Below are 13,288 nucleotides of genomic sequence, written 5' to 3'. Positions count from 1 at the left end.
CAGCACCTGAGAGCCGACCTGAATATCAGCTGGGGTGCCGACATTGTGGGATTCCTGGACAGGTAAGTGTCCTCATATTAGAAGTCACCTGCTACAGTATTTGTAGCTGCTGATTTTTTATTTTTTCCATGGGGGGGGGGGGGGGGGGGCCCTGCTTTAATAACCCTGGCAGGTCTTTCTAAATCAACCCATAGAGGAGGCAACTAGACATATTAAAACATTTATCTGATTTTTTTTCTTAGCAGCGAGGATAGCATTTGCTAGGTCTTGGTAATCTTTGTTTATCTAGTTTTTGTTGATTAATGCTAAATTGTTGTGAATAATAGCGTATGGAAAAAATAACATGAAAATGATAGAACACATTTATTAGGAAAACGTGGGACCTATGGATTCATTACATCTCTGGTGAACAATGAATAGGTCTATAATTTGGGCTTACAAGACGGATGGAGAAGTTTGGTGTATCTTTTATTACTTGTTTCTTTTTTTACTTAACCACTTTAGCTCCGGAAAGGTTTTACCCCCTTAATGACCAGGCCATTTTTTGCGATATGGCACTGCTTTGCTTTAACTGACAATTGCGCGATCGTGCGGCGCTGTACCCAAATACAATTGGTGCCTTTTTTCCCTACAAATAGATCTTTTGGTGGTATTTGATCACCTCTGCGGTTTTTATTTTGTGCACTATAAACAGAAAAAGAACCACAATTTAAAAAAAACAAACAATATTTTTTACTTTCTGCTATAAAACATTCCCAATAAAAAAAATGAGATTCCTTTTTTTATCAATTTAGGCCAATATGTATTCTACGACATATTTTTGGTAAAAAAAAAAATCCTTATAAGTGTATATTGATTGGTTTGCACAAAAGTTATGGCGTTTACAAACTTTTTTTTATTATTATTTTTTTTTTACTAATAATGGTGGCGATCAGCAATTTTTAGCAGGATTGCGGCGGACAAATCTGACACTAAGTGATGTTTTTTGGGGACAAGTGGCACCAATACAGTGATCAGTGCTAAAAAAAAAAAGCACTGTTACTGTATAAATGACACTGGCAGGAAAGGGCGGAGAGACGCTCTCCGTAGAAGTCCTCTGACGAAACGCGTTAGGGCGGTGATTTGCGCGGTCACCCAGGCAACGGGACGCTGGGCGGCAGCTTCGGCAAGGTCCGTGAGCTTCTGGGAATGCTGACGAGCGTAGGGAGGACCGGTAAGCGGCCGTAGGCGCCTGCAGTGCCAACACTATTTTATCTACGCTGTATTTGATTTGTTTGATGTAAGTGCAATGGGTGAGGGGGGGTGATTCAATAAAGAAGTGCATTTGTATCTGGCGTTACTGCTCTATGTGCTTTTCTTTGCCCCCTCCCATGCACTGCGAATGAGAGATTGTTACAGCTGTGAACAGGGCTTCAGGACTCTGTATATTTTGGATGGTCCGGACGAGATTGAAAATATTCTTTACATGCTCATGTTATAGTGGGATCTGGTAAGTGTGTTTCCTTCGGTAAGATTCACAAGTGGTGAGGTGAAGGGATACAGTGTCAGCTTCCTGTTCCATACTGGCGATACATTCCTCACTAGGACCCTCTAAGAGCTCTACATTTGATGGACTTTTCCACTATTGGACTATACCTTTTTTTAATCTCTATTTATTCTATGTTTTTAGGGATATTTATTCAGACTTAGTTTTAACTATGGTCATAGCGCTGCTTATGTATATTAATTAGACCTGTTCAATTGATGTGCATCTTTGTTTTAATTGCATTTATTCAGGCGGCAGCTTTACATTCAAATTTATTTTATTTTGTGATAGTGTACACCATTATATTGGAGTACAGAGCGCTGGGTGATTGAGATCTAGGCTTTTAGTTTGTTTCTAAGTCCTTTTTTTGACATTCTTGGTATATGGTGTGCTCACTCTGTATATTAAATATTGTTACAAAAGCAGGTTGATACATTTTTATTGTTGGTTGCAAGATAATGCAGAAGATAGTAGTGGTGCGCAGACCTTTATCAGTGTTCTGTGGCTACCTGAAGCTGCCTTTGACTACTAGATACTACTGAGACTGACTTTGTGTGCAGAGAAATGTGCTCTGCAGACGGAGCTGAGCCTTCGGCTTCTTAGTGTCTAACCTTTTAGTAGAAGGGCAAATACTGGTGGTCTACTGCATTCCCCAGTGGACGATTGAAGGAAAATGTTTTAAGGTAAGTGTACAATATACGTTTTTTTTTCTTGTTTATTTGTTTTTGAAACTTCTGCAGATGTTTTTTTCCAAATGCAGCATCTAAAATTGTGGCTTTTAATACTTAAGTGGCATTACAGTTTCAGCACCCAGTTAGATATACATTTGAAGTTATATGTATATGTCTTTGCAACAGGTGCCATTGAAAAGTGGAAGAGATACAATAATGATTGGCCTAACCGCATTATTGTCTATCGTGATGGAGTTGGAGATGGACAATTACAGATGGTTGTGGATTATGAGATCCCTCAACTTCTGGCATGCTTTACGGAGGTTCAGAAGGCCTACAGGTATGTGTGCAAGCAAAAAAGTTTAAGAACTAAACTCATTGCGTTATAAATTATTGTTAATGGGTATACAGAGTTTACATATTACGCAGCCTACAGAGTACATAGAACCATTCACATCAATCCCTGCCTCAAGGACTATGTATTGTAATCTAACTAATCTAAAGCAAAAAACATTTATTTATTTCTCTTTCGTTCAATGACGGAGAACTCTCCATATTCAGAACCATAGGGTTATATTGCCCCCTACAGGAGTACGACACTAGGCAGAAAAAAGACATGGCTACGCCTATGGGCAGACCTAGGTGGTATAGATCCGACTCTGCTATAGGCCTTCAATTTTCTTCTGACTAGTCAGGAGAAAGGACCTAGGAGGTGGCCTTTCAGCGGCGGGCTAGCAAAAAGTGTCCCCTGCCTCATCTGTCTCGTCAGATCCTGAATCTGATTCTGCCGCCGCAAACGTGGCCCACCCTGCGGGGTTTGTAGCCACAATCCCTGATCTATCAGATAGTAAGGATGATTTCTCCACACCTGTAGCTGCACACGAGAAGGCGCTATTTGATGCACTGATCACATCTTTGTGGTAGACTTTAAAAATGGAGGATGCAGCTGAGACTGTGGCGAAGGTGACTGGTACTCTTTGGCACTCACAGCAAAAGTGTTTCCTTTTCCCTCCTATTTTGACAGGTTTGTCTTTAAAGATTCGGAGCGTCCAAAACGCCCCTTTGTGGTTCCTAAACGCTTTGCTGTGAGGTACCACTTTGAAGAAGGGGACTGTCCCACCAGTGGTGGACCCCCCTGTCTCCAGGTTCAACAAGGTAACCATGATTCCAGTAGAGGAATCTTCCGCTTTTAAAGATCCGGCTGACAGGAAGGCAGAGTCTGTGGCCCACAATATGTTCACTATTGCTGCACAATATGTTAACTATTGCTGCACAATATGTTAACTATTGCTGGTTCGGCGCTGAGGCCTGTCCTGGCCATTGCCCTGGTGTCGCAAACACTAACTGAGTTGGCTAAACTTTTGTTCCATGAGCTAGAGGGTGAGCAGATTCCCCCTGCCTTTGCTAAGTTGGCGGACCAGTTGGTCCAGGCGCTGCAGTTTTTCTGCGATGCCTCTGTGGGTGCGGCTCTCTTGATTTCTAAGCTATCTGTTTTGGCAGTGGTGCTTAGGCATGTATAGTGGCTTAATGTTGGTCTGCAGACCAGACTTCTAATGAAGCTCTGATTGATTTACCCTTTCAAGGCAATTGCCTGTTTGGGGGCTACCCTGGATGACATCATTAGGAGTTTCACAGGGGGGAAGAGTACCTTTCTTCCACAGTCTGGGAAGTGAAAGAATCCTTGTTGCAGACATGACCCTTTCTCCATTTGCAAAAGGTTTTTTCGTCCCTCAGAGTCCGCTGACAAGGGTTCAAAACCTTTCAAGTCCTCCTCGGGAGGTTCCAATCGGCCCTGGTCTGGCCAGCCGAGAGCGGGATTCTCTAGACCCACAGACAAGGCTCCTTCAGCATGAAGGTGCATCCTCACCCATGCCTGGGGGGTCTTTCCTGGTTTCCTGGGCCCCTGAACCTCCTTGGTAATTGACAAATGGGTTGCACGAAGTGATACTGTCCAGTTACAAGATAGAGTTTCGTTCTTGCCCTCCAGAAAGGTTTTTTTTTCGTTACAATGTACATCGGTCCCCGGACCGATTGCAAGCTTTCTTCAGGGAGGTGCAAGACCTGTTGCTTCAGGGTGTCATTTTCCCGGTTCCGGTATCGGAACGGTTTCAAGGTTTTTATTCAAACCTGTTCACGGTCCCAAAGAAGGATGGCAAGGTACGTCCGATTCTGGACCTCAAGGCCCTGAAGTGCTTTCTGCGGGTACAGAAATTCAGAATGGAGTCCATTCACACGGTGGTGCTTCCTCTGTTTTGCCTTGGGAGAGGAGCACTATCAGTTTGTGGTGTTACCCTTTGCTACATCAGCGGGGGAATGCAGTACTGGGCTACCTGGATGACCTCCTCTTGCAAGCAGAGTCCTCTGCTGCCTTGATGGACAACGTGGAGATCACTATACAGACCCTGAAGGAGTTTGGTTTGCTTCTAAATTACAAGACGTCTGCTCTGATTCCATCCAGGAAGTTGAATTATCTGGGTCTGACTCTGGATTCAATTCTAGCCATAGTGTTCCTTCCTCTGGAGAAACTCCACAAGTTGCATGCTGCGATTCATCTACTGCTGTGCAGCAGGTGGTCCTACCTCCGAACTTGCATGCGGATGTTGGGCCTGATGGTATCTACCTTCGAGGCGGTTCTGTTTGCACAGTTCCATACGAGGTCCCTTCAAATGGAGATCCTGGTGAAATGGGACAAGTGTCCGAGGTCTCTGGACAATCAGATACAGCTGAGCTGAGAAACCACGGCGTCCCTGGTCTGGTGGCTTTGCTCTTCAGCAGGGCAAATCCTTTCTCCCCTTGTATTGGATGCCAGTCTGTCCTGGTGGGGGAGGTGTCCTGGGACTGAGCACTGCTGAGGGTTGTTGGACGCTGAGGAGTCTAGACTACCGACCAATGTCTTGGAACTTCAGGCAATAAGGCTGTGTCTGGATCACTGCACAGATCGACTCCGGGGGCTCCCGGTTACAGATCTAGTTGGACAATTCCACGGCGGTGGCTTATGTCAATCACCAGGGCAGAACAAAGAGTGTGTTGGCAGCCCTGAAGGTAGCCAGCATCCTCTGGTGGGCAGAACACTTCGTTCTGGCATTCTATGCCATACACATTCCAGGAGTGGAAAACTGGCAGGCAGACTATCTCACTTGGCAGGTGTTGGGCCAAGGGGAAGGGTCCCTTCACCCGGACTTGTTTCATCAGATATGTCTCCGGTGGGACACCCCCGAGGTAGATCTGTTGGCGTGTGGGCTCAACAGAAAGGTACTTAGGTTTGTGGCAAAGTCACAGGATCCTCTGCCGCATGCCACAGATGCCCTGGTGGCCCCGTGGGGCCAATATCATTTTATCTACGCTTTCCCTCCTCTCAAGCTTCTGCTGCGGCTTTTGCGCAGGATCAAGGCAGAAGGGATTCCAGTCGTCCTGGTGGCCCCAGACTGGCCTTGGCGGTCTTGGTACACCGACCTGGTGCAATTGGTTGCCGACATCCCTTGGAGACTGCCTCTCAGGGAGGATCCGCTGCCTCAAGAGCTGATCTTCCATCCTGCTTTACAGTTGCTGGCTTTGACGGCCTGGCTTTTAAAAGCCAGGTGCTGAAGGATAGGGGTTTGCCTGGGTCGGTAACTGACACTGCTGAAGGCTAGGATGTCTATCTCTATGAAGATCTACCATCGTACGTGGAAAGCATACATTTAGTAGTGTGTCGATCAGTGTTCACCCTTGTTCTTTATCAGTGGCTCGGATTTTGACCTTCCTTCAACGAGGTGTTGAGCAGAAATTGGCATTGAATACCATCAAGGGCCAGGTGTAGGCCTTAGCGGTCTTCTTTCAAAGATCCCTGGCCACTCATTCCTTGGTGCTTACATTTTTTCAAGGGGTTCGACATCTGACTCCACCGATGTGGTCTCCTCTACCAGCGTGGGATTATAACTTGGTGCTTTCAGTTCTTCCGAAGCCTCCCTTTGAAAATATTCGGGGGACTCGCCCGCTTACGCTGTCCCAGAAGGTGGCTTTTTTGGTGGCTATCACCTCTGCTCACAGGGTGTCGGAGCTGGTGGCATTACCTTATCGAACCCCCTATCTGGTGGTCCACAAGGATAAGGTGGGTCCTTGCCCATGTCAGTCGTTCCTTCCTAAGGAAGTCTCTGATTTCCATTTGAATATAAACAGTGTGTTGCCTTCCCTGTGTCCCAGGCCCAAACACCTTAAGGAATTTGCATTGCATGCCCTGGATGTGCTTTGGGCGATTCGGGTGTATCTGGCAGCCAATGAGTCTTTTCAGAGGTCAAGTGATCATGGTCGGGCCAAGAAAACGGCTGTCCGCTTCTTCTATGACCATTTCCAGATAGATCAGACAGATGGTGACACAGACCTATTCTATCAAGGGTCAGGTTCCTCCTTTCCCTGTAGCAGCACACTCTACTCGGGTGCTTAGTGATTCTTTTGCCTTCCGTCCTCAGGCATTAGGAGCGCAGGTTTGCAAGACCGCCACCTAGTCATCTGCGGATGCTTCCTTTGGCTGCAAGGTTTTGTAGGCTGCTGTTTAGAGGGTCTGTTCCCTCTTCAGGGGTGTATTGTTTAGGTTTGGCTCCATTTGTTTTTTGTTGAGCTCCTGTTTACCTGGTTGTCTGCTGTTTTTAGCCCTTTTTTTTTTTTTGTCCCACCCCTCTTTTTGGTACTGCTTGGGGACAAGCGAAAGTGTGTGAGGGTTGATACAGGCGCTACCTATAAATGTGACTCATAAACCAAAAGTGGGTGTACAGTGCAATTAAAGAATGCCACAAAAAGTGAGTGTATCTCACAGTGCCCCCCAAATTAATAAAGTAAAAATGTGATATTGTGGGTGAAATAAAAATGCCAAAGGCAATAGTAAAATTTGTTTTATTGAAAAGATCGAAAACAATAGAAGAAAGTGCATATATTGTGAGAAACCTTAAAACAAATTAAAAAAGGATAGTGATATATTCTCCCACAAATGAGTGAAAAAGACCTTGAAGGTGATGACAGTGCCTTTTTGTGATAAACGGTGTCTTTATCAACTCATAAATATCAAAAACTGGGTTAGTAATAACCAAAACCTCAGTTTTCAATGGAAATATAAATATAAAGTGAATCCAACAAAAAAAAAAAATGGGAATATCCAAAAAGGAAAAATGCTTGTGTGCTTCCGTGTAACCACCAGGTGGCACACTTGCAATACGACCTGTAAATGGTCCACTAGGATTTTTCAGCTTCGGGGTTAATATTCCACTTCTGAGGGACCGAGACCTGATACTCTTGCTCTAAAGGCTCCATCAGAAATAAAACCTCATGATTTGCAAAAGTCCAAAGCAGTAGTGTAGAAAAACGATGCAGACAGTATTACAGTATAACGACAGCATTACAGTAACTTCATAGCGCTGGTCATCTCTATTTGTTATACTGCTTGGGGACGTCCCTATGGTTTTGATTATGGAGAGGTGTGTCCATCAATGAACGAAAGTTTTGTTTTTTTTGGTACTTACCGTAAAATCCATTTCTCTGAGTTGATTGACGGACACAGCACCCATCCCTCTATGGAGTTTTAATACTTTTGACTTTGTTACTAAACTGAAGGCCTATAGCAGAGAGAGTAATGTATACCAGCTAGGACTGCCCATATGCCTAGCCAAGTCGTTGTCCTACTCCTGTAGGGGGCATTATGACCATATGGTTCTGAATATGGAGAGCAGTGAGGAATGGATTTTACGGTAGGTACAAAAATCCTATTTCTCTTTCTTTCACTGACGGACACAGCTTCAGAATCTCCGTTACCATTGGGTTATGCTGCCCCCTACAGGATTAGAACACTAGGCAGGAAAAAAACTTTACCACGCATATGGTACAGTCCCAGGGGATATACTCCCCCTCCCTTTTAAAGGCACTCAGTTTTTTACTGCTTAGTCAGGAGTAAGGACCTGGTCCCTTGCTGGGATCTCTGGTTCTAGCATTTTTCTCTTTTTAAACCAAACCAACCACCTTTTGGGGTGGACGTGGGCCCTCCCTGGGACAGTCGGACCCCCGGGTTCCCCTCCTTCCCACACAGCGTCCCCCCCATATGTCGGGGTCCCCTGTGGACTACCCCCTATATACCTGTACCTAGCTCTCCCCTCCCCCAGGGGGTGACCATACCAGACTAGAGGTCCAAGGTTCGTTTTGGGGGTGTTGAGCAGGCGATGGAAACTAAACAACCGGCAACCGAACACACAGTTTTAGGGGGAGTTGTCCTGGTGGGGGCTCCTGCTAGGGCCCCTCTTTACTGCCAAAATGTTCCCTGGGGTCCCCTGTGGGTCCCAGGAGCTGCGTGGGCCCACCATTTTGTTGTGGATGGCTGGCTGTAATATCAGCGGCCATGTTTGTGTAGTCCGGCTGCAATGTTTTGTGGTTTCCCATTGAATAGAGCGGCAGCCATGTTTTTGGAGCCTTATGGGCAGTGATTGCGTCGGTGGACCTCTAGTGCTGACTCCTGGACTTCCTCTTTCTCTCTAATCGCTGCATTGTGTGCAGTATCTGGCTCTCTGCGCCTGACTGGGGGGTGATGAGTTCCTGTGGGTTCCTTGCAGCTCTCCCTCTCTGCTATAGCAGCTGTTGGTTGTGCTGGGACCTGTGGTGCTGCTGGCGCAGTGGTGGGGGGTCACTTAGCAGTGTTTTCTCATTTTTGCCCGTGGGTTCCCTTGGTTAACCATGGTGTCCCTGGAGCATATTTTACCACCTGATCCCCTCTCAGAGGCGGCGGGCCTTTCTTAGTCCCAGTCCACCCTGTCTGCCATAGCAGTGTCCCTGGAGTCCCTAGTGTCTAAGGTTGATATGGTCCTGTATAAACGGACCAGCAAAAAAGCGTCCACTGCCTTCACTCACCTCTTCTGTCTCTTCGGATCCTGAGTCTGATCTGGCCGGCGCAGGCGCGAGTTGTCCTATCAGAGAGGATGATTCCTCTTCTACTACAGCCGCGCATGAAAAAGAACTGGTGGATGCTTTGATTGTATCGGGGTCAGGAAACTTTAAAAATGGAGGATGTGGCTGCGTCAGAGGCGCGAGTCACCTTCGGTACCCGAAAATCCTCAAAAGCAGCAAAGGTTTTTCCTTTTCCCGCCTATTTCGACAAAATTGTCGCGAGTCAGTGGGGTTGCCCTAAACGCAATTGAAAAAGTCGAGTCGCTGTTGAAAAAGTGGACAGTCCCACCTGTGGTGGATTCTCAGGTTTCGAGGCTGAATAAATCCACTCTAATTCGGGTGGAGGAATCTCCGGCTTTTAAAGACCCCTTTGATAGGAGAACGGTGACCTTGGTCCGACACATGTTCACTGTTGCCGGTTCAGTCCTTTGGCCGGTGTTCACCATTGCTTTGGTGTCCCAGACTAGGGATCGACCGATTATCGGCAATACCTATATATCGGGGGCTGATATATCGGAATCGGCCCCTGAGGATACCGATATTTTGGGAAAGTGCTTGTACCGCAGTAATGCCTGCAGCTAGAGGCAACACCCCGGTACCGGTGTCCATAGCCAACCGTCGGCTGCCTTGTAATGACAACCAATGCAGCTGAGAAGCTGCTAGGCGGTCATAACAAGGAGCGGGAGGGGACCTCTTCCCCCCTCCCGCCGCCTTCCGTGGCTCGCCCGGGTCTCCCGTCCCACCGAAAGACCCGGGCATCCTACCTGCACGGCCGCCGAAGAAAAGAGCCGATCAAAGTCGCATTCGGCTCTGAGCGGGTCTCCATGGAAAAAAAACGGAAGTGATGTCATGACATCACTTCTGGGTACTCGGCGGCAAATTTGAAAAAAATGCGAGCATTCAAAACAGCCAAACTTGGCGTTTTGAATGCTTTTAAGTGCAGAGGAGGGGTTTGGGGTCTTTTAGACCCCCAGATCCCTCTACGATAGTACCTGTGAAAAAAAAGAAATTTAAATGTCTGAAAATATCGACCGATACCGATATTTGATGACCAAAATATCGGTATAGGCAGTAAAAAAATGATATTGGTCGATCACTTTTCCAGACCTTGACAGAATGGGCAAAGCTTTTGCGCCAGGATCTGGAGGGGGAACAGCTTCCCCCCTGCCTTTGCGGATCTGGTGGATCTGTTGGTCCAGGGGTTGCAGTTTGTCTGTGATGCCTCTTTGGATGCGCCTCCCTTTGTTTCTAGGCTCTCCATGACAGAAGTGCTCCTTTGGCGCATGCTATGGCTTCCAGGGGCAAGGAGTCTCGTCGCAGACGTGGTCCTTTTTTCTCAGCTCATAAGCGGCCTTTTTGTTCTCAGGACAAAGGATCCAAATCCGTTAGATCCACCTCCGGAGGTTCCAAGAGGCCCTGGCCTGGTAAGCCGAGAGCAGGTCCTTCCAGGCCTGCTGACAAGCCCTGTTTTGAAGGGGCGCCCTCACACGTATTTGGGGTGGGGGGGACGTCTTTGCTTCTTTCCGAACCTGTGGACCTCCCTGATTCAAGACAGGTGGGTCCACGAGCTGATTCAGTCCAGCTACAAGATTGAATTTTGGTCTTATCCTCCAGAGAGACTTTTTTAAACCTGGTCCCCAGACCGTTTCTGTGGTCTCTTCGGGGAGGTACAAGATTTGTCCTGCAAGGGGTAATTTTACCGGTTCCAAACTTTTCAGGGGTTTTATTCAAACCTGTTTAGGAAGGCAAAGTTCCTCCTATCTAGGACCTCAAAGCCCTGAACTGCTTTGTGCGGGTACAGAAGTTCCGGATGGAGTCCATTAATACGGTAGAGGCATCCCTTCATCAAGGGGATCTTCTGGTCTCTATCAGTACCAGGGACGCTTACTTCCATATTCCGATTTATGTCGGGCATCAGCGCTTCCTCCAATTTCCCGTGGGCGAGAAGCATTATCAATTTGTGGCTAACCGTTTGGTCTCACCTCAGCTCCTCGGGTATTCACGAAAGTGTTGGCCCCGGTGTTAGCATTGTTGCAACAGCGGGAGATTGCGGTACTGGGGTGCCTGGACGATCTTCTTCTGTGAGCAGAGTCTCCGACTGCTCTTAAGGACAACCTGGACATCACTGTGCAGACTCTGCAGGAGTTCGGTTGGACATTGAATTTCAAGAAGTCTGCTCTGGTTCCGTCTACCAAGTTGGACTATCTGGGTCTGACCCTGGACTCGGCCGTAGCCAGAGTGTTTCTTCGGCTGTACAGGCTTCAGAAGCTGCAGGATGCAATTTGACTTCTGTTGTCCAGCAGTCGGTCCGTTTGCACAATTCCACAGAAGACCTCTGCAGAGAGAGATTCTTGCCAAGTGGGACAAAAATCCACAGTCTCTAGACAATATGATTCTGTTGACTCGAGGTACGAGAGGGTCCCTAATTTGATGGCTTCGCTCTTCGGTGCTTCGACAGGAAAAATCCTTCCTTCCCCTCTACTGAATGGTGGTCACCACGGATGCCAGTCTGTCTGGGTGGGGAGGTGTCTTGGGCACGGATTGTGCTCAGGGGGTTTGGACTCTAGAGGAGTCCAGACTACCGATCAATATACTGGAACTTCGGGCGATCAGACTTTGTCTGGCCCAGTGGACAGTTCATCTTCAGGGATGCCCAGTACGGATTCAATCGGACAATGTCATGGCCGTGGCATATGTCAGTTACTAAGGAGGGCACAAAAAGTGTCTTAGCGGCTCAGGAAGTAGCCAGCATTCTAAAGTGTGCGGAACGTTTCCTTCCAGCCCTCTCTGCTGTGCATATTCCAGGGGTGGAAAATTGGCAGGCGGATTACCTCAGTTGACAGGCATTGGACCAGGGGAAATAGTCGCTTCATCCGGAGGCGTTTCATCAGCTGTGTCTCGAGTGGGGAACTCCCGAGGTGGACCTGTTGGCCTAATTTCTTTCTCACTGTCTTTGGTGGACAGATCCTTCTTGTACAGTTTTTGCTTGTCCCAGTAATCCTTTTGTTTGTCTCCCTCCACAGGGGGGCTAGTAGACGCTAGGCTTTTGAGCTTCTTCAAATTTGGGTCAGTCTGCAGTGCATGCTCAATGGTAGCACTACAAGTCCCAACGAACATGGGAAATGACGACAGCTGAGGCTTAGCAGAGTCTGCATCTACTGGGTCAGGGCAAGGAAAGTTGTACCATTCCCCTGCTCTATACCCGGAGACTGTGCCACAGCAGCCTTATCATCTGATTGAACAAGTATATTTTCTGCATTTAACATACATGTTTTGGGTAACTGTACATTCAAGGTGGTAACGCCATCTCTGTCCCCTACCCTGGGAGAGCTATGCACCTCCACCCCCACTCCCCTCCTTCGGTCTGTTCTCAATTGTCTATATGTCACACCCACATTTTTTCACAGTATCTTGGTATGTTGAAAGGGTCTGGTTGGTGAATCCTTGGTGTCATCCGAAAGTGTGTTATATGACACAAGAGCTCCCAGATCTGCACTTAACAGTTTCTACCACCCAGTCATTGAAACATCAAGTACAGGGTACACAACAACAGGTTCCCCCAACTCTTGATGGGATAACATTTTTGTCTACCCACTCAGGATGAACAGGTGCAACTTTTGCACTGGTGTCTTGAAACCCAATAACGTTCGGTTACCCGCATTGATTGGCTCTAGCTTGGTGCTGTTGCCCTTTTTATAGAATGTATAGAGAAATGGATGCTGGCCAGGTACAATCAGCTGCTTCTGCTCAGGACAAATGTACCTGTGGTGTATGGGCCTGCCACAAGCATAGCAGCTGTGGGTATCAGTTGATCCTGGTTTAATATCAGGTGCTCCTGGTGCTAGTTACTGGGAGGCTTGGCTTACAATGCTGAATCTTAATGAACTCCCATGCATACATGGGACAAGAAAACACACAAATGTAGAGCACTAAAAAAACCACTGGCATATGAAGGGTGAATGCAAAACTACCAGACTGGGGAGGGGGAAGGGGAATCGGAAATCTCAAAGAAAAAAAAAAAAAGGAAGAAAGGGGACTTCTATATAAAATAAATACCAGTAGAAAATGAATAAAAGTCCCAAATCAGAAGTGAGGAAGACTCTGAAGCAGAAAAAGACAAAAAGAAAAGCGCTCTAAGTGCAGACAAATTTATTGTAAAATAAGAACAATAGCTGTAGCGACTCACAAGATG

At 47.0% G+C, this 13,288-nt stretch overlaps 1 protein-coding gene across 1 annotated transcript in view; it reads left to right on the top strand.

The window, feature by feature from the left end:
• PIWIL4 (piwi like RNA-mediated gene silencing 4) overlaps positions 1-13,288 on the top strand; it is a 558,880-nt gene that overhangs the window by 467,167 nt on the left and 78,425 nt on the right. Inside the window, exon 15 of the mRNA XM_082244560.1 lies at positions 2,383-2,536. Coding sequence (XP_082100686.1) covers positions 2,383-2,536 — 154 coding nt within the window. The remainder of the gene's footprint in view (positions 1-2,382; positions 2,537-13,288) is intronic.

Source organism: Pelophylax lessonae (assembly GCF_965119305.1).
Source record: "Pelophylax lessonae genome assembly, chromosome: 2".
NCBI lineage: Eukaryota > Metazoa > Chordata > Amphibia > Anura > Ranidae > Pelophylax > Pelophylax lessonae.
This window is presented reverse-complemented; position numbering and strand designations above follow the sequence as displayed.